The sequence below is a fragment of the Armigeres subalbatus genome, chromosome 1 (genome assembly GCF_024139115.2).
Source record: "Armigeres subalbatus isolate Guangzhou_Male chromosome 1, GZ_Asu_2, whole genome shotgun sequence".
NCBI classification, from domain to species: Eukaryota; Metazoa; Arthropoda; class Insecta; order Diptera; family Culicidae; genus Armigeres; species Armigeres subalbatus.
Genome location: NC_085139.1, coordinates 212,152,110 through 212,174,889, shown reverse-complemented (window position 1 = coordinate 212,174,889; position 22,780 = coordinate 212,152,110). Strand labels below are relative to the sequence as shown.

General features: G+C 40.2%; 1 protein-coding gene across 1 annotated transcript; it reads right to left on the bottom strand.

The window, feature by feature from the left end:
* Positions 1-17,210: 17,210 nt before the first annotated feature.
* Positions 17,211-19,760, bottom strand: LOC134210595 (uncharacterized). The gene is made up of 2 exons (XM_062686713.1): positions 18,202-19,760; positions 17,211-18,128 (listed from the first exon to the last, which is right to left on the bottom strand). Exons 1-2 carry the CDS (start codon positions 19,666-19,668, stop codon positions 17,925-17,927), a joined length of 1,671 nt encoding a protein of 556 aa, XP_062542697.1. The 5' UTR covers positions 19,669-19,760; the 3' UTR covers positions 17,211-17,924.
* Positions 19,761-22,780: the final 3,020 nt, after the last annotated feature.

Genomic DNA, 22,780 nt, shown 5'->3' with positions numbered 1-22,780 from the left:
AACAGCCAAAAAAATATTTCTTCTGATTCTTCGTCTACATATATGGCTATATTCCGTTATATAGCCATATATGTAGACGAAGAATCAGAAGGAATAATTTTTGGCTGTTACGCTATTTTCAAATGTTGATCTAGATATGTAGTTTCTCAAACAAACGAAAAAAAATTCATACTTTCCTGAACAAAAATTTTTTTTCGTATTTTTTGCCAGAATACGTATTTTTGGACGAGGTATTCCGAATCCTCAAAATCTCATTTTGACCAAAAATGTTACATATGCAGTTTCTCGAAACAAACGGTTCAATTGCTCTTCAAAGTGCCTGTACATATGTAGTTTCTCAAACAAACGAAAAATTCTTCCAACATTTCCTAAAAAAAAATTTCGTGTTTTTTTGCCAGAATACGTATTATTGGACAAGGATTCAGAATATATGAAAATCTCATTTTGGCCAAAAATGTCACATATGCAGTTTCTCAAACAAACGGTTCAATTGTTTGCCGTCTAGAATGCGTCGCAATTATCGAACGCCATTTGCTAACTGAAACGAAAACATGTTGCAGTTATCGAACGACTATTGTATTATCCATAAAAAAATCTTGGGAAATTCCATTAACCAAATCGGTAATTTGGCCGAAAAAGTCGTTTTCTCTTACAGGTCGTTTGTCCGAATAGGTCATCGGCCAAAAAATGCTACTTGGCCGAATTGGTCATTTGACAGAATGGAACGTTTGTCCGAAAATATCGTTTAGGCCAACAGCTTATACGGCCAAATGTCAACAACTGAACGGGTAATTTAATCAAAAATATTCATCAGTTTGGCCTTGATGTTTACGTTGAAAAAGCCTATTGTCAAACGACCGCTGAACGAAATTTAGTATCCCCTCTACTTTTTAAGTCAATACTGGCCTTCAAGCCAAAAGCCATCTAACCAAATCCTATTAGGCCGAATTGAACGTTCATCCGAATCTATTTGGATAAACGTCTTTTTAGCAAAATGATCAATTCAGCCGAACGACACTTTTCAAAGAAGGTTGCAAAAAGTACATTTTTGGGCCGAATGGCTCTTTCTGCCAAATGACATTTTTTACCAAAAGGCATCTTTTATCAAAAGATCTATATTCGGTTAAACGACTTTTTCATCCGAATGGCATATTCACCCAAATGGCCTGTTTAGGGTGAACAACTTTTCCGGCCAAATTTTCCTTTTGGCTGTCCACTGCTTTCGGCCAAACTACATTTTCGGTCAAACCAGTTTGATCTGATAAAAGTTTCCGTTGAACGTTTAGTTTTGCTAAATGATACCTGGTTTAATGTTATCGACTTAATAGAGAGGCCACGGAATTTTGTTCAATGGTCAATTGACAAAAAGACCATTTCGCCAAACAAATTGCCATTTCTGATTATATTACCCGTTCAGTACGCGGTTCAGTCATTGAAATTTGGCCGTTGGGCCAAATGGCCCATTCTGTCAAAAAACTATTTCTGCTAAATGGCATTTTTGGCCAACGATCGATTTGGCCGGACAACATGTTAGGGCAAACGGCTTTTTCGGTCTGTCGCTTTCGGTCAATGGAACTTACCAAGAATTTCTAATCGAAAATAGAAAGAATTTTCTGAAAAAATCCAAAAAAATCCTCAAAAATTTCGACCATTTTTCCGACGTTTTAATTTTTTTTAACTTTATTAATGTCGATGCTTTAAACACAGACAAACAGACATAACACATTGAACATTTACTCATCAAATTCATCGTCATTTAAACATTAACGACATCTGTTGGTTTCAGTTAGTTGGGCAAATCACGAACCAGATGGCGGTAGTGAGCAAATGTCAAACTCGAACAAATCCGATACGCGCGCCACTAGTGTCCGATTGGCCAACTAATGATTATTTGAATTGACCAGTAAATCAGTAAACGATGGAAATTCGACGAGTGTTACGTCTGTTTGTCTGTGCTTTAAAGTTGACTATGCCAAACCAGCCGTTTAGTGATGAATTTCTTTCTGCGAAAAAAACACTCTACTAAAGGATAAAAAAACTAAATGTCTGAATTAATCTAGATTGGGGAAGTCAACGTTAAAGCACCTCTTTTACCAGTCACAATTTTCTGTGTGAATTTCAAAGAATACTCAACAGAAACTCAAAAGGAACTTTCCGTGGATATTCCAAATATTATCCTGTAGAAATTTGGAACAACTTCCCGGAAAAATTCCAATGAATTCTCATGTAAATCTCCAAACAATTTTCTTTGGTAAATCTAAAGAGTCCTCGACACTCTCGACACACTCGACACACTCTCGTGGAAAATCCGTGATTGACTGAACTTGCGAAATTGTACAGAGAACACAATGAATGGGGCTTGGGATTAGCTACCCATTCTCAATGTACACGTTTCGGGATCTCAAATATTTAAAGTCAATAACGGCGCCGGCCACGTCCTTACGGTCATATAGGAATGGAAGGATTGTTAGTCGGACTCTCGTTGCTACTAGAGACCGAGTATACCTCTGGATCTCCACGATTGTCTTGGGATAGGATATCGTCTTAGTTACAAAGGATAATTTATCTGGATTCACTTTGGTAAGCGATGCGATCTATGGGATGGGAAATGACACTAATACGAGTTAAAAGTTAAAAAACATGCACGCCCGGTGGCATATGAAAGCAAAGGAGATTCGCGTTTTGGACGACCGCACGAAAGCGCAGCACTCCGTACTCACTTGTTCGATGGCTACAGCAAACTATTGAAAAACTCGACCGCGCGCGACATGCGCATGAGCCACCGAACACAAGATAGATACTTTATTTCTTTCCCTACTACTAAAACACGCACTGCACTTACTTGTTCGATAGCTACTATTATTACCGGCCGCGCAATGCAGAACAAATATTTCGGCCGATCGCGTCATCGTTCTGCAGTCCGAAACAAGAGAAATCACGCACTGAACTGATTTTTATTACCGGCCCCGAAATGCAGAACAAATATTTCGGCCGATCGCGTCATCGTTCTGCAGTCCGAAACAAGAGAAATCACGCACTGAACTGATTTTTATTACCGGCCGCGAAATGCAGAACAAATATTTCGACCGATCGCGTCATCGTTCTGCAGTCCGAAACAAGAGAAATCTCGCACTGAACTGATTTTTATTACCGGCCTCGAAATGCAGAACAAATATTTCGGCCGATCGCGTCATCGTTCTGCAGTCCGACACAAGAGAAATCACGCACTGAAATAAAAAAAAAAAAATTTCAAATGAATATTCTGGAAAAATTGGAAATCTCTCGTCAAAATTTTGAGGTGAAATTCAAAAGATTCTCCCGTTATTGCCCAATTGTTAATATAAAAACCCAGCTCAATCCACCTAGCGTTGGTGGTGCCTTTCTCGCATTTCGTTAAGACACCAACCTTATATGGGGTTTATATGGTCCAATGTACCATTTTCTTCATAACTTTGAAACGAAATGACCGATCGTTATAAAATTCAATAGTGATCAACAAGGCTTTGTCCCCTGTCGAATGAAACTTGTTGCGAGAAAATCGGTTAAGGATTACTATACGAAAAGTTGTCACACACATACGCACACATACACACACACATACACACACATACACACGGACAGACAGACATGTGCTCAGCTCGTCGAGCTGAGTCGATTGGTATATAATACTATGGGTCTCAGAGAGTTCTATAAAAAGTTCGTTTTCGGAGTGAAATGATAGCCTTTCGGTACAACTTAGTTGTACGAGAAAGGCAAAAACTAGTCAAACCTAGTCGAATCAAGTACGAGACACTGAAGACGACCTTACTGTTGAGTTCCGAATACGTATATGTCGTATATGGTTGAATTAATTGGGATGGTACAAACTCGTCTTATGACAAGTGTAGTCAAACCTGCCCGATCTCGCTCGGGTTTTTTTTTTCGGCCTTACTGTAAATCGTTCAGTGGATGACAGCGTAGCCCTGTAGATGGATTTCAGTTTGAGCTTGATGGTTTTCTTCAGAATTCATGGAAACATAGCATTTTTACATTTGTTCATCTTTCCCAGCAAAATGTTCTATCTTTTCATATACACTGACCCAACCTATATGGGTCACTTTGTAACAATCCAGCTTTCCACGCTCGCCATAATGGCGGCTGCTATAATAAAAGTGACATTAACTGCTTCCCGACACTGAACTGAAATTCTGGTCTAAGCAATCGTTAAGTTTACTGGTAACCAATAACTTCAAATGAGTTGTTTATTTATCTATCAACAAACAATATGCACCAGAATTTAAATCTCATAGCTTAAAATCTTTTTTACTAATTTTACCTGGCACTTCTCTATTTCAGCGATTATTGAATAAAAGTGAAACAATATGACAACAAATTGGATCATAGATGAACACTCAACGTTCATCACTGATGTTGAAATTAAAATGCAATATTCAAGACCATTCAAGGCCGCCGTCTGAACTTGTTGCGAAATGATTCACTAAAATCGAAAAGTGCACCTTCATGGGCTTTTGGAACGATGAACATCCTTCTGATTGCAACATCCTTCTATAAAACTGTTCGATAAGTCACGTCAGTTAAGTCTGTTTCAAAAATCGTTAAATATTTTTCAATCAACTACATAGTTAACTTATCATATACGCACATTTCAGATAATTTATTGGAACAATTTGACAATAACTATTGAAAATATTCATCAGCTGCAACTTTTGGTTCTCTCCCTGCTTTTTGGATATATTTTCATTCGTCAAAAAAAATGGCCCATTTCCAGGCCCCTTTACTTCACAAAGTGAATCGGATTGCATATTTACCACCCTACCAAACTTATTCTGATGTCAATACATAAGCTGACACATTATTAATAAATTGCAAATTAAAACATTATTACATCAGCATTATTTCCAGTTAGACATTTGTATATAGTTTATCAGTCAATGGATCAATTGCCGTCTTAAAATTAATGAGAGTCATTCATTTGAGCAAATGTTGGCGATGATTTCCCGAATATTTAGTGCTACTTAACGACACAATTGAAATCGTGAATGCTGGCTTCACATGGTTATAAATGAATGTATTCCTTTATACAATCTCTCGTATCCTACTTCAAGACCTATAATAAAAGTTTAAGTTTAAATGAATCAGAAAAGTTCCGGTGTACGTAAGAAATATGGGTAAATAGCTGAATTCGTGGTCTCCAGCTAGCCTTGCGAGCAAAGACGTGGATTCCCAAGCCGGAGATGGCGAGCTCGATTCTCGGTTCGGTCGAGAATATAGAATGAAGAGCCATATAAGAAGAAGAAGAAGAAGAAGAAGAAGCTGGACAACTATTCGTAGAAAAACTTGAAAAGCACAAATCTATCTGATTGAGAAGCGTATCTGATTGAAGAATGTTTTATTATTAGTGTTCATATGAGGAGACATGAGACCACATTAGTTTGCACAGTACTTGGTACCAGAACCTGTGACAAATTTATAGGAAATACTTCACAGTGTATAATAATATAGCAAACATCCATGTTTGAATATCGAAATAGATTGCAATCATTATAAGATGACCGCTTTAAAAAAAGGAACAAATCAAATTTTACGCTATCATCTAGAACCTAGGAACTTTCATCCGTGGTTGTCTGGACTAGGTACCGTATGAGCGTGAGTATGACATGACTAATTGAACAGTTTTATAGAATGTCTTCCCAATATCGGCAATTTTTGAATGGTCATGCCGGATAAACAGAAGGAGGTTCATCGTTCCGAAAGCCCATTAAGCTTCACCTTTCGTTTTTAGTGAATCCTTTCGTAATAAATTCAGATGGCGGCCTTGAATGTGCTTGAATATTGCATAATAATTTACACATCAGCGATAAACGTTGAATGTTCCATGATCCAATCTGTGGTCACATTGTTTTATTTTATCCAAAAATTGCTGAAATAGAGAAGTGCCAGGTAAAAATAGAAGAAAAAAAAATAAATTATAAGATTTCAATTCTGGTGCATATTGTTTGTTGATAGAGGAATAAACAACTCATTTGAAGTCATTGGTTACCAGAATATTCAACGATTGCTTAGACCGGAATTTCAGTTCAGTGTCGGGAAGCAGTTAATGTCACTTTTATTATAGCAGCCGCCATTATGGCGAGCGTGGAAAGCTGGATCCAGCTTTCCATGCTCGCCATAATGGCGGATGCTATAAAAAGTTTGACACTAACTGCTTCCAGACACTGAACTGAAATCATCGTCTAAGCATGCATTGATGTTCTTCGTCGCCAACGACAACCCAAAATTTGTTATTTTTTCGTCAACAATCTAATTGAGTATCAAACTTTACACTTTTCACATTTTACATGATTACATTTTAATTTTCAATGCTTCATTTCAGAGATAGGAAAGGTTTGACAAAGCAATGTAAGGTGAAATTAATTTCGGATACCCTTGCCATGGAAAAAAGTCTTCTGAATTCACTCTCACTGGAAGCTTGTCAGTAAAGTGGAGAACCAACATTTCATCTGAAGGAGAAGGTCTTTGCTGCTTTGACACTGGAAGTTCTGCTCCGTCTCAGAAGGAGTCGTGTCTAAGCCTCAAGCTTATGGAATTAAGTCAACGGAAGCTCTCGGGTCATTCTCGAACAGCTGGCGACCTTCAGTGGTTTGATTTTGTCAGCATAGAATCTCTGGGAATTTGCTGGAGCTATACGTCGGCTTTAGACCGGCCGTCGCGTGTGGTTAATTTCTGCTGCAGGAAACGCCGTAGCTGGCCCGGAGCTTCGACAACTCCTTCCACAGCACGCCGTATTGATGGGAGGAAGGAATGTTTTGTCAGCGAGGAAGTGATGCTAGGACAATCTGACAAGTACGATGTTATGCGGGATAAGGTTTGCTCTGTGACCTCACGGCAGAAAACTTTCAAAATGGGTTCTCGGGCAAAAACACATTCCACTTCACACCATTCCGGTTTGCCTAAAAACCTCTCGGAATACGACCGCTAGACTTTCCAGCAGAACACTCACTGTCTCTATTCGAGTGTTGCTATTTTATCGTCTTGCGTTTCTCGGTGGATATAAAACCCACATCAAAATAAATATATAGTTTCAAACCACAATCAGCAATCCGCGCCGAATCGACTGCTCCGGAATAAACATAACAAACCTGCAGCAACCATAGTTACGACACTAGCAACACAAATTTCCATGGATACCGAAGATAAATAACGTGACCGACCACAAACAGCGACACCTAACAATTGCCAACTACGATTTTACAGAACATTCTAGAATTAATTTATTAAGTATAAATAGCGCTAGGGAATTCCATTCTTATTCAGTATTTTTCGAACCGGCGAACTGTGAAGATTAAGTGAATAAACTTGAGCTGGCTAAAGCTCTGCAAAACAAAAACCTGTATTCTTCTAAGGGTCTTGGAAAGCCAAACCGCAGTTGACAAAAAACCCGCTTGGGGCAATCCTGTCCCCAACAAATGGTCCTTCGAACCGGATTCCACCAGCGCAACCGAATACGCCATGGTGGAAATTTCCAAAAGTGAAGTTTAGAGCGTCTCACGTGGGTCAAACAACGTGTAAAAGTAAAATCAAGTGGAATCAGAGCGTCTCCGTGGCTCCGACAACGTGAGTAAGAAATGCCTCCAAAAATGCAACGCACACCGAAGAAAACCAGTCCGATGAAGAACGAGGAAGATTTCAAAACATCTTTGGTTCACCAGCGCGACAAAATCCAGACCAGAGTAAATTCGATAAGCCGATCACTGGAAGAAGCCGTCGACGACCCAAGAAGAATCAGTGCATCCTTGTTGAAGGTGTATGCAAAGAAGCTTGAAATGCACTATAATGAATTTCTCGCAGCTCATCAAGCGGTCGTTGCCGTTACCCCTGCAGCACAAATTGAGGAAGAAGATAAAGTTTTGGATATTTTCGACGCTCTTCACACCGACACTCTTGCTGTACTTGAGGATCTCACCGAGAAGCTATCTCCATCTGGTTCCGGAGGAGAGAATCCGTCTGTTATCGTTCAGCAACAACCATTAAGAGCTCCAGTTCCTTCATTTGACGGAAAAGCGGAAAATTGGCCGAAATTTCGGACAATGTTTGAGGATATTGTTGGCCGTAGCCGTGATTCTGATGCAGTCAAGCTTCATCATCTGGACAAAGCATTAATCGGTGACGCCGCCGGGTGGATCACGGCAAAGATGATTGTTGAAAATAACTACCAGCAAACATGGAAACAGCTGAGCGACCAATACGAGAATCCCAGAGTAATCGTCGATACTCATCTCGAAGGGCTGCTTGAGATGAAATCGATGACCAAACGCAGTCATAAGGACTTACTCGAACTTGTGAAGACATTCAACCGTCATGTTGGCGGTCTCGAGTACCAGGGACTAGTAGTTGGTGAACTTTCTGGTCTCATACTTACGAAGATCCTTACTTTGCGATTGGATGACCAAACACTCCAACTGTGGGAAAAGACCCAGCAGCACGCCAAGCTACCCAAATTTGAAGATACGATGCAGTTTCTACGAAGCGAATGCCAGGTTTTGGAACGATTTCAAAATAGGCACCATCTACCCTTGAAGGAACCCTCTCAACGACACAAATCACACGCTGCAACCACTGTGACCATCACCGGTTCCTGTCAATTCTGTAGTGAAATCCATCGCCACTTCGAATGCCCGGAATTCAACAAATTGACACCAGCTGAACGGAGGGAGGAAGTCACCAAGTTGAAAATCTGCTTCAACTGTCTTCGCCCAGGTCATCGATCCCTTAACTGCTCATCAAAAAAGACGTGCTCCCGCTGCCAAAGGAGGCATCATACACTATTGCATGAAGAACGAACATCATCGACATCGAAGGAGCGAGCCGCTTTTGAAGAAAAAGACGACGAAGAAGCCATCCAAGCCCAAATCCCGCAACAAGTTTCCGATGCTGTTGTGTCGTGCAGTCAATCCCAGGCTGCCAAAACCGTGATGCTTATGACTGCCGTGGTGCACATCAAGGACCCTCGAGGATGGACAGTTCCCTGTCGTGTGCTGTTGGACAGCGGGTCCCAAGTAAACTTCCTTTGTAAGGCAATGGCCGATCGTTTGGCAAATAAAAGACTACAGGCACACATACCCATCGCTGGAATTGGTGGAGTCAAAACCTACGCCAAGGAAAAGCTAATAGTGGAAGTGGAGTCTCGGTATTCCGATTTCTCTACCAACATCGAATGCCTCGTAGTTCCTAAAATAACGGGAACTATTCCTGCAGCGAAAATCGACATTTCTGCATGGCCAATTAATATCGATCTACCTTTGGCAGACCCTAAATTCAATATTCCTTCTCAAATTGATATGTTGATTGGAGTTTCCCATTTCTTGCGGTTGCTGAAATCTGGACGTCTTCAATTGAATGATACGTTACCCGAACTTCAAGAAACCCATTTTGGATGGGTGATTGCCGGAGACATCGACGAAGTTTCGGTTTCTCAGCAATGCCTAGCTGCGACAGTGGATCCTGTTTCCGACATTCTTCGTCAATTCTGGGAAATAGAGGAAATATCAGAGTCAGCAAAACCAGTATCCGATCAAGATGAATGTGAGAAAATGTTCCAGTTGACTCATCGTCGAGATGAATCAGGCAGATATATAGTAAGTCTTCCATTTAATGAGTCGGTGAATCAACTTGGGAACAACCGAAATTTGGCGATGCGTAGATTTCTTTCGTTGGAGAGAAGATTCAAGAAAAATCCGGAACTAAAGAAGCAATATTGTCAATTTATCGATGAGTATAAAGAAATGGGGCACTGCCACGAAGTAAACGTATCCAATGCTACCAACCAAGGCGTTTACTACTTGCCCCATCAAGCCGTTCTTCGTCCATCAAGTTCTACAACCAAAATCCGAGAAGTTTTTGATGCGTCAGCAAAGGCAGCTCCCGCTGAAAAGTTATTGAATAACGTTCTACATGTCGGAGAAACACTACAAAGTGATATATTCAGCATCTTATTACGGTTTCGCAAACATCAGATCGTATTCACTGCTGACATCACGAAAATCTATCGGCAGATACGGATTGAACCGGAGCACGCACGCTTCCAACGAATTTGCTGGAGAACAAATCCGGAAGAGTCTCTTCGTGTCCTGGAACTCACAACAGTAACCTATGGGACAGCTGCCGCCCCATATTTGGCAACTAGATGTCTATACCGCCGGAAATAAGTATAAAGACAAGCATGACTTTCATACATTTTCATCATGATTGACGATCGATATCTCGATTCGTAGCGATTCGATTTGGCTGAAATTTTACTAGGCACCTGTTTTTAACTTGAACTTTCGATTTTTGAGTAAATTGTATACATCTCTGTTGATTCTGACCTCAAAATCTGGAAATAATTATAAAGACACCACTTTTTTATATGGAGCTCCATACAACGGAACTGTCTTTATTTTGTTGGCAAAAAATCAGCCCAATCGAATCGCTAAGAATCGAGATATTGACTTCCCAATATGGCCATTTTGTATGGAAACCGAGCTTGTCTTTATACTTATTTCCACCAGTGTATTCCAGCTCTGTGACGATGAAGGCAGTTCTTTCCCGCTTGCAGCTCGTATAATTCGAGTGGACTGTTACATCGACGACGTAATTTCTGGTGCAGATACCGTGGAAGAAGCCGTAGAAAGTCAGAGACAAATACAACAGTTGCTTGCAAGAGGTGGATTCCCCGTCCACAAATGGAGCTCCAACACCTCGGAAGTTTTGAATTCGATTCCGGAAGCCGAACGTGAAAGGTTAGTGCATCTAGACAACACCACCACGAATGTAATGAAGACACTCGGTCTGATCTGGAGCCCGCAACAAGATCAATTCTTATTTAAAGTCAACCATCCCAATCAAGAAGCAAAACAACTCACAAAACGATCAGTACTCTCTGAAATCGGTAAGCTATTCGATCCATTAGGTCTCGTAACTCCGGTTACTGTCATAGCCAAGTTGATAATGCAGAGGATTTGGAAGGCCGGATTAACGTGGGATGATCCGCTGGAAGGAGAACTGTACCAATCCTGGCAACAGTTTCGCGAAGCTTTGATCCAGATAAACAAAGTCAAGATTCCTCGATGCACAATACCATATGGTGTCACCGCCATAGAAATCCATGGTTTCTCCGATGCATCCCTAGTTGCATATGGAGCAGTCATCTATCTTCGCTGTATTTTGCCGAATGATACGATCACAGTCAACATGCTCTGCAGCAAATCCAAAGTATCCCCGATTGCAGAAATGAGTATTCCGCGTAAGGAGTTGCTTGGTGCCCGGTTATTATCCCGTCTGCTGGTTAAAGTACTGAACTGTCTCCAACTGCAAATATCCAACGTTAATTTATGGTGTGATAGTCAGGTAGTGCTTGCTTGGTTGAAAAAGCCGTTATAATCTCTAGAAGTATTTGTGCGCAACCGAGTGACAGAAATTTTGGAGAAAACCGGGACGTGCACATGGAACTACGTCAAGTCGAAGGAAAATCCAGCCGATCTAATATCCAGAGGCCAAACCCCACTCATCTTGAGCAGCAATGAGCTCTGGTGGAAGGGTCCATCATTTCTAAGTAAAGCAAAGTACCAGCCAGAACTTCCGGATGACATTCCTGATGAGGAACTTCCGGAAATGAGAAAAGCTGATATGATCGTCATCCCAGCCATCAAAGCAGAAACGTTAACTGTGTTTTCCAAGTTCAGCTCTTTTAGAAAGCTTCAGCGAGTGATTGCATTAGTCATGCGATTCATCAGTAACTGTCGACAAAAATCTAGCAACAATCGAATTCTGCAACACCATCCTACAATTCAAGAACTCCGATTAGCTCTCCATGTTATTATCAAGGTAATTCAGCATGAAGTTTTGGGTGATGAAATACATCGTGTAATATCAAATGAACCGTGTAAGAAGATCGCCGCTTTAAGCTCAATCTACGAAGATGGAGTGCTGCGCGTAGGAGGAAGACTTCAAAACTCATGGCTATCCTTTGATTCAAAACATCCTTACCTACTTCCCAAACATTTCATAACCGATCAAATCATTCGGACATACCACGAAGAAAATCTGCACGTCGGTCCGACAGCTCTTTTGGCACTACTTCGTTCTCGTTACTGGTTGCTGGACGGGAGGTCGTCAATAAGAAAAGTTACCAGAAGCTGCATTACTTGCTTTCGAGCGAAACCTAAAGGATCCAGCCAGATGATGGGAGTTCTTCCATCTTGCCGAGTGACACCTGCTGAACCATTTTTGAGGACTGGCATTGATTATGCTGGACCAGTGATTGTACGAGAAGGACGACACAAACCGAAGCTAGTCAAAGCGTATATTGCAGTATTTGTCTGCATGTCAACCAAAGCAGTTCATTTGGAATTAGTTTCGGATATTTCGACCGCTGCTTTCCTAGCCGCTCTACAGTGCTTCGTAGATATACTCTGACAACGGTTCCAACTTCAAGGGGGTGAAATCAGAACTACACGAGCTTAATCTTCTATTTCAAAACCGCAAGACTATTGATAAAAGTGTAGCTTTCGGTCAACCGGAAGAGATCTCCTGGAATTTCATCCCGCCCGACGCTCCAAATTTTGGGGGCCTGTGGGAAAGCGCCGTGAAATCAGCTAAGTATCACCTGAAGAGGACATTGAAGACCGTTAATCTTTCTTTTGAGGAATACGCTATCTACGCTAGCCAAGTGGAAGCAGCCTTTATGCTTAACATCGGATCCGGAAGCGGCAATTCTAACGCCTGGCCTTTTTTTTTATTGGTCGTCCTTTGACCACTACTCCCGAACCATGCTACATCGAACCACCAATGAATCGCTTGTCAAGATGGCAATATCTTCAGCAAATCCGCGATCAATTCTGGAAAAAGTGGAGCACAGCAAAACATACGTCCTGGTATGATTGTGTTGATCGAACAAAAAGACATTCCACCGCAGTGTTGGAAGATAGGTAAAATCGTCCAGGTCTTTCCAGGTCACGACAAGTTGGTACGAGTAGCAGATGTAAGCATTGGAAACTCTATCTACAGGCGAGCTATATCAAAATTGTCCATCCTGCCAATTGAAGATAACAATGTTGACATCTAAGACCCTTATATACTTCCCAGCCCGGGGGACTATGTTCGCGCCGAATCGACTGCTCCGGAATAAACATAACAAACCTGCAGCAACCATAGTTACGACACTAGCAACACAAATTTCCATGGATACCGAAGATAAATAACGTGACCGACCACAAACAGCGACACCTAACAATTGCCAACTACGATTTTACAGAACATTCTAGAATTAATTTATTAAGTATAAATAGCGCTAGGGAATTCCATTCTTATTCAGTATTTTTCGAACCGGCGAACTGTGAAGATTGAGTGAATAAACTTGAGCTGGCTAAAGCTCTGCAAAACAAAAACCTGTATTCTTCTAAAATCAAACCGCAGTTGACAAAAACCCGCTTGGGGCAATCCTGTCCCCAACACTTGTCAGTAAAGTGGAGAACCAACATTTCATCTGAAGGAGAAGGTCTTTGCTGCTTTGACACTGGAAGTTCTGCTCCGTCTCAGCAGGAGTCGTGTCTAAGCCTCAAGCTTATGGAATTTAGTCAACGGAAGCTCTCGGGTCATTCTCGAACAGCTGGCGACCTTCAGTGGTTTGATTTTGTCAGCATAGAATCTCTGGGAATTTGCTGGAGCTATACGTCGGCTTTAGACCGGCCGTCGCGTGTGGTTAATTTCTGCTGCAAGAAACGCCGTAGCTGGCCCGGAGCTTCGACAACTCCTTCCACAGCACGCCGTATTGATGGGAGGAAGGAATGTTTTGTCAGCAAGGAAGTGATGCTAGGGCAATCTGACAAGTACGACGTTATGCGGGATAAGGTTTGCTCTGTGACCTCACGGCAGAAAACTTTCAAAATGGGTTCTCGGGCAAAAACACATTCCACTTCACACCATTCCGGTTTGCCTAAAAACCTCTCGGAATACGACCGCTAGACTTTCCAGCAGAACACTCACTGTCTCTATTCGAGTGTTGCTATTTTATCGTCTTGCGTTTCTCGATGGATATAAGACCCACATCAAAATAAATATATAGTTTCAAACCACAATCGGCATGAATTGATTGGTTCTCCATACTTTGTATGCAATCGGGTCTACTACAGCATTGTTAATAAGGGTGTGCTGTATCAACTTTTTGCGTTGAGCCTTAGAACACACACCGATATCGTCCAGTTTATTAAAAGAATATTTTCCGATGCAATGCTAAGCATGGAATTCAAGGAAAAGGAGAATATATTTTACACTTAATATATTAAACGATTGTAAGACGTTTACTGCCGCCAACCGCAAGTCAGACTTATCTGGATATGGCGTCCATATACAGATAAGTCTGACTTGCGGTTAGCTTCAGTTTATTACTTCATGTTCATACAGCCATCCATCGGCACCTTACGTAAACTGAGTTGAGGATAAGTCCTAAAGCTTATTTAAAAAACAAATTGTTGACATTTGTATTGACCATATATAGTATAACCTTCTAGCGAAGGCTAGATGACTTCTAAACCCTACTTCAACTCTAGTCACTGCATTAATGCAGCATCTAACGTTTCCGACGACAGATTACTTATCAAGTTCCTACCGATTCGATGCCAATACCGCGGAAGGCCCTACAGAACTGCCCTATGGATTGGTGATGACAAGCAAGGGTATCCGAAATTAATTTCAAGAATCACCTCACACTGGCACTGCGATGACTGAACTGAGATTTCTGAAATAAAGCATTAAAAATTAAAATGTAATCATATGATCGTTGACGACGAAGAACATCAATGCATGCATAGACGATGATTTCAGTTCAGTGTCTGGAAGCAGTTTATGTCAAACTTTTTATAGCATCCGCCATTATGGCGAGCGTGAAAAACTGGATATGCCCAGATTTTATACAATAATTGTCAGATTTGTTTTTTGGGTGTACGCTTTACCCAGCATTTGCCGTGCTCTGGGGTCATATTGACCCCAAATTGAAATTGCTATAACTTTTTTAATGTTTGACCAATTTTGGATTTTTGGGGCTGTTTCGAAAGATAATTTAATTCATCTTTCGTTACCAAAGATTGACTATAGGTGGGCGGGTACATCGCGAGGAGGGGTGTTCTCAAAAAAGGGTACAAAAACTGTGATTATTCATGCTTATTTTACTTATATCTGAAAATCCTACCCATTTTGAACTGCACCTTTTCAAAAAGGTTATGCAGGAAGGCGTGTGCTTTGACATGAGGCATTGATTGGTTTAGAGCTTGGTCGCTAGGTGGCAGTATATTTGAATTCATTATTTTAGACTTCTCAAGTAATTCCGATATATGGAATTTTCCTCATTGTAAATATTCTTATCGCACAAATTTGAAATTTGTAAAGATGACGTCTTTAACAAAGTTCGTCTGGTGGGAATGGACTGTCATGTGACGGAATAAATGATTACGAAATTTACAAATAGGCGGCGCTATTGTACTTGCAATATTCTTGCATTTTTGAAATATTGCTTTAGCTTGAGATCCCTCATACCTACACCCAAGTTGTATTCGGCAACATTGTTCAGGATGTCCAGGACTACAAAGCGGTGCTCAATATAATGAGTACTTCTTCCAAGATGCGGCGCTAGTGAACTGTTATATTTGCGTATATTGTTCCATTGTTCTCTACCACAAACATGAATGTTGTGGTAGAGTTCTTCAAAAGTTTTCTTTGTATTCAACCTGCTCCAGCGATGCTGCAAATAATAGAATGTGTTCACAGAATATGTTTTAGGTCATCCAAGAAAACCCTGGAATTAAGGCCTCTGGGTCTACATGCGTAACCAAAGATCAGCCAATTTGCCGCCTATTTGTAAAATTCCCAATTATTACTTCCGTCACTAGACAGTCCATTCCCACTAGACGACCTTTGATCAAGACGCCATTTTAACACTGACGAGAATTCTATATATCGGAATATCTTGAGTAGTCTAAAATAATGAATTTAAATATACCACCACCTGGCGGCCAAGTTCTAAACTTATCAACGCCTCATGCCGAAGCACACGCCTTCCTGCATAACCTTTTTAGAAAAGGTGCAGTTCAAAATGGGTGGGATTTTCGGATATAAGTAAAATAATCATGAAAAATCACTGTTTTTGCACCCTTGTCCACTAAAACGCCTCCCCGCGATGTACCCGCCCACCAATAGTCAATCTTCGGTTATGACCTGAAAGATGATTAAATTATCTTTCGAAACAGCCCCAAAATCCAAAATCGGCCAAACAATAAAAAAGTTATAACAATTTCAATTTGGGGTCAATTTGACCCCAGAGCACAGACAACGTAAGTTTTTTTGAGCGCAGACAGATGGTTAAAAGAAATTCCTGGACCAGAATGAACTCTAGAAGAAATTTCCAGAAATTTATCCGCATAGATTTTGCAAAGAAATTTGTGAAGAAAATCTTAATGTAATCTACCATGTAATTACGAGAAATCAATAAGAATTTCCAAATAAATTCCAAGATTTCTCAAAAAAAAATCGAAAATAACTCCAAGAATTCGTTGGGAAGTTTTCCTCTCAAGGATTAATTAAAATTTGGCGGAAAATCGTTTTTTTGCTTCAGAACAATGTTGGCGTATTTAATTAAACTCCATGGAAACATCTGATTTGATGGGTATCGTTATGTTGATCGCACCCAAGGACACGTTGCTTTACAGAGTTGACCACCATAAGGTAATTTCCACTACTAACTCAAGAACTGTTTCCTCCCTCCCATAACTTTTCCTAGAACCACATGCACTAATGGTAGATGTGACTCTCAATATTTCTTGAACAGTCTGATTAGATACACCATTTGGGCTTGATATACAATAAAACAAGAGCGACTTCACAGGGTAACGGATAGTAGCTGCTTCAGCTGGCAATGCAGGGACTAAGGCACCTGGTTGGAAATTTAACGAAATGGTAAATAAACAGCCACTTGTGTCCAAAATCCAAATAAGTACATGATATGCATTGAAATTGGATTAAATTTTAAAATTCTCCGAAACTATGTCACTATTAACCATAATAAAACTTTGTCATAGATTCACTGTAAATGGAACATTGAGTACTGTATGAACCCACATTCATCTCACGGTGTCGATCCGCATAAGATTTAAACCGTTGAAATACTAAACTTCTTTTTATTTACATTACTATGGTTTGACTTTTATTTCCCTTGATTTGCATGCACATTCAATCGATTGTGAGGACCACAGCCTTGCTTCAACCAATTTACATATTTCTAAACATTTAGTTGTCCTTAAAGACAACACTACCAAACTTCTATCAATTCTCACTTAATTATAGGTATTGGATCTGGTTCGAGGCTGAGACTAGCTAATGCATATTTTATTGTTTCGTGAATATCTGTGATCAGGCAGTGATCGTGGTATTTACATGAGGTAGCACATTTCTGAAACAATATACCACTGTACTATTTATGTCAAAACTTTTAATATTTATAGATAGCATCTCGTTCAATTTTTTATTCGTGGAAACATGTTTTAGGACCAATAATTCAACTAGGTATGTTTGTAAATCACTGCTTAGCTTCTTTTAAAGATTGTTTTTAAAACGTGTCTAAGTTGCAAGTTTGAAAAAATCAATGTTTTACAATGATATGAATGCCTAATTACTTCTTAAAATATCCTTCTTCTATTCTCATTTTTAATGACTTTGTGTATGTTACTTTTGGTGGTTATCACAATTGGGGCAAAAAACTAAAAAGAAGCTTGCATTTTTGTGAAAAATATCTTTCTACAATGACTCAAGTTTACTGAGAAGAATTGAAATTATTCACTTTTGGAACGAATATCGAATTTATGACTTAAAATCGGCATGTGGTGAAGCGTTCGTGTTCATCATTCACAATCCTTGGAGGAGTAACTGCAACAGTCGTCACTCTGACGACAAACTACTCGATGCGATTCATCGGGTGGAAAAACATACGCTCCAAATGCAACATCCATTACTTTGACTTGGCGTAGCTCAAAGTTTTTCAATCCCGGCAGGATCAGCAGCGGAAACGAGTTCCCTGTTACAGTCAACCCGTACATTTTTAGTGACTAAAATTACACGCAAAAATTGTTGTTGTTGAACTACAATCGAAACTACAAATTGAATCTATGACCATAATACCTTCAAATTTCGGCTGCTGAATATTTGAGCAAAGACCGGGAAAGACAGCTCTAGGTTCGGATTGAATCCACACAAGGTCATCGCAGAAATATTGTTGCAGTTTTTGAACATTCCAGTCAGCATCTGATCACACTGTAGTGGAGCATTGTACGCAATCAACACAAACTCGGTGATGTTCCGAAAATATGGAATCATCCGGTTCAACTCTGGGCGACCGGAACTAACGCGTATGCTCAGTTCTCGCATATTGGGGAATGGCTGGAAGAAGTGCTCTGGTATGTCCGATTCGTGAAGGTCGAGCTGAAGTTTCTCCAGTGGCGATTTACTGGTTAGAATGAAATCGGATGCCTCATCCCTGGACTGACGAAGAGTGCGTAGCATGGGAGCGGCCAGGGTTAACGATTGATCACTCTGGTTTCTGACATTGAACCATTCGAGATGCTTCAGGTTGGGAAGGTACAGAGTCCTGTCCGATTGGATTTCAGCGGTTTCCAATCGGAAATGTTCCAACTGAGGGAAAGTTCTGTCCACGGATAAAAACCTTCCAGTTAGATCTACATTATCCAATAAGAGTATACGTAGCTGAGGACAATGGCGATTGATCGCACGAAGAATTAAATCATTGACTCTTCTCATCTGAATCGACTTCAGATTTGGCATATTGGCAAACATTCCGTCCCAGTCCCGAGGCAGCTCTTCCTCCATCTTATGAAAAAGTGTTATGTCTTCCAATGCATCCAATCTCTGTTTGAAGAAACGAGTCCACATTCGCGGATGAAGATGAACTTTTAATGTTTTCAAGCTTGAACATTGATCAAGTTCCATAAAACTATTATGCCATGCAATTCTTCGTTCGGAATCGGAATCGCCAAATTTTACCACCGCAGAGTGCAATTTGGGAGCATTTATCACGAAAATTGGTTCCTTGTGGCGTTGATGTCCGTTTGGTGCGATTTCTCTCCAGTATAGCGTCTCCAATTGGTCCATCTTCAATGTAAGTTGACCAGCAATAGATTCTCTATCTTTCTTTTCGGTGGAAACTTGTAGCTTCTGAATACGCGCAAACAATTCTCCATGCGTTTGAATAAAATCGCACAATGTTGGACCGAGGGGTGCATCAATGATCAGTCCTTCCAGCAAACATTTCGCGTCCAGCTCTGCTAGCAACCGATTAATTGAAGTCAACACCTCCGCACTCGAATCCCGACACCATTTAACATAAACCACACGATAGTCCCGCTCGCTAGCTTCAATCACTGCGTCATCCACCAGAACCACTCGCTCCTTCCCTTCGCTCGGGTCCCACTCTCCCCGGCTCAGTTCGATACACAAACTGCGACACAGCGAGCGGGAAAATACGGCCTGATTCCACCGGCGGCAGACCAGCGATAGTGGTTTCCGCTCGGAAAAGTTCAGGTTCCGGAAGATACGCTCGTAGAGCTCCAGCGGCAGACCGTCCCAGGCCATGGTTCTCCTCCGGTTCAATCCAATCACGGAAACAATGACGGACGACGCAGCGACCAGACAAGCTGACGACGATGACTGATTGCGACTGACGGATTTGCACGTGGTCGAAGGTTAATCCACGGTATTGGTTTTTATCGAATGGACGAAACTCTGTTTGTATACAACAGATTTCAGCGGTGACTGTAGTCCGAGTTTTGGAAAATAACATAGATATAATACAAAAACTAAAACTACAAAACATTTGCTAACAGATACTTCCAGTATTTTATGAGCAAATGTTATGTTTCAAAAGATTTTAAAAATAATGTTTTACTCCAAATTGAAAAGAAACTTCCATTTATCATCAAAAAAACGAACACTAGTAGTGGTAGGCCGTAGTATTGGTCCTAACACAGATAAATGCGCAGTACAAGAAAATGCAGAAAAGCGTCCAAAATATGGAGGAGAGAAGCTTTCGAAATGTGAATGCAGCTGAATGTTTGTTTGCTTTCTTGTTCCGCTAGATGTCTTTATGCTTTATGCGCTACATAAACATGTATCTAAAGCTTATGTAAATGAGCAAGCATAGGTGTGCATTGAATTCCTAATGAAATCAAAATAATCCAGCAGTTCTTGGACTTGGTTCTTGGATGTTATTGTCAAAAATGTCTGGCCACCCCTTCTCCTGAATAGTTAATGATTTGTTACCCGAGCAAAGTCGGTTAAGAAAATGAGAGCCAATTGATATTAAGCTTCGTTGTTGAGATTGTACTGCAAAAAAAAACAAAATTTAAAAAAAGATAATTTTAAAAAAATATTAAAAGGTAGAAAAAATCATCATCACCCGGGGCTTTCATATTTTTAAATTTTCACTTCATTCAAATTAATTCCCAACGAAGGGGCAAAAACATTCTCTTGATTGAGAATGTCTTCGAAGCTCCGTGTAACCTGATCCTCAATTGGACTAATGAAACATAGACTAAAATTATGGGCACTCCCAAACTGCTGAGCAAGTTTTTGAGCCTTTTCACCAATTGTTAATAAAATTTCATTTCCCTCTTTAAGCGTTGGAACTGGCTTTTGAATTTTTTTATGAATTTACGGCAATTTGCAAAAGGGTTTTGTACTGGAATCCAACTTTGAGACATTATTTCTCAAAGTTGGTATTTCTCAGAATAATGAAACGTTTTTTTTTTTAATTTCACTTTTGCAAATCTCGCCAAAATTACTTTCAAAGCGGGATCGCAAGTTCTTTGGTATTGCCTTCGCCTCACATTTTTAAGACGAATCAGTAGCTGAAGATCGTCGTCAATAATAATGGAGTTGAATTTAACTTCACATTTAGGAATTGCAATGCCTCTGGTTTCGACAATTAAATTTGTCAAAGATACGAGAGCATTATCAATATCAATTTGGTACCGAAAGGAATATCAACATCATAATTCCTATCGATATACGTTTCATATAAATCGCAATCAGCTCTATGATAATCAAAAGCAGAGCTGATTTGTTAATGGCTTCTTGTGAGATTTCAAACGTCACAGGAAGGTGGTCAAAGTCAAAGTCAGCACGAGTTACCAATTGGCCACACAGCTAACTTGGATCCGTTAAAACTAAATCAATTGTGAAAGATTTTGACTGCAAGAAACACAAGTTGGTCTCACTTTTTACAGCGATAAGTGATAAATGAGGAGTGTAAAGTGAGACGTCTCATTTATCACTCCTCATTTCTCACTTTTCACGGGACATGCTTGCGATCATGATTGAGGTACCAACCACCAATGGAAAAACTGAGGTCACTGTGGCTTCGGCCTACCTTCCGGGTGATGTTCCTGAGATCGAATCAGTTTTCCAATACTGCTGAGAGAATAACAAGTCATTTATCATTGGCTGTGATTATGTGCTGTGATGCTAACGCGCATCATACCGTGTGCGATAGTACGGATATCAACAGTAGAGGTGAATGCTTACTAGAATATCTCTCATCCAATAGTATTAATATTTGCAATAGGGGAAATGAAGCAACATTTTCTAATGCAATTAGACAAGAGGTCTTAGATCTGACATTGTGCAGCGGTGCGATCTATGAAAGAATTGCAACTTGGCATGTCTCTAAGGATTACTTAGTAAGGAAACATCATTGTTAGATCATAGTTATACATTTGGTGTTCGAATGGAGTTGGGGAAAACGATCTTCAAATTCAACTGACCCATTTGCAGAAGGTGGAGAGATATATTCAGTTCAAGAACTGGAATGTTTTACCGAAAAGGAAAATGATTAGATTGTAAATGCTTTCAATAACAGTTGTCCTATCAAGCAGTCATCATCTAACAGGGACGTTCCGTGGTGGAACTCTAGGATGGAAAAACTCAAATTAAAATCTGTATAGAAGTGCTCTCACTTAGTATAATAACGAATTTAGCAAAACCAAAAGAATATCCTGGGTTCAAACGTATGAAAATATTAGCAATACCCCAGAAATCGTGAGACTTCAGAGAGCACTTGCAATAGATCATACAAATGAGCTAGGGAATCTAAGGATGGACTTTCCACAAAAACTTCTGGTGAAATATTAAAGTTGATTATGGAAACCCATTTTCCTGGATCGGTTATGTGTGTAGACCCAATAACAAGTGATTCGTTTGAAAGCCAAAGATGTTCGGAAAGAACAACTAAAATGTCTGAAGAATCAAAAAATGTGGCACAGGCCTTGGCTAACGATATCTTTACGAAAGCCGATATCTTTAAAAATGCAGTGAGATCGTTCCAGCCTTATGAATCTGCAGAAGAAAAGGTTTCTTAGAAGAAAAAGGTTTCGAGGTTGTAGGCAATGCTGGTGATATTGTCATCATAGTGAGGGGGAAATTTTACAACATCATTTCAGAGAGAATGCAATGGGCTCTAAAATTTACCCATTTGTGTGGGAAGGCCTTAGAATTAATCCGCCCAACATTGTAAACATTTGGAAGAAAATGGGGCTTAAGACCAAAACTGATTAATTGGATCTATACTTCCTTATTCGTCCAAAACTGACATATGCTGCTCTTGTATGGTGGCCAAAAACAAAAGAGGCTACTGCACAGAAGAAGTTGACAAGAATGCAAAGGTTAGTGTCCATTGCTATAACGGGAG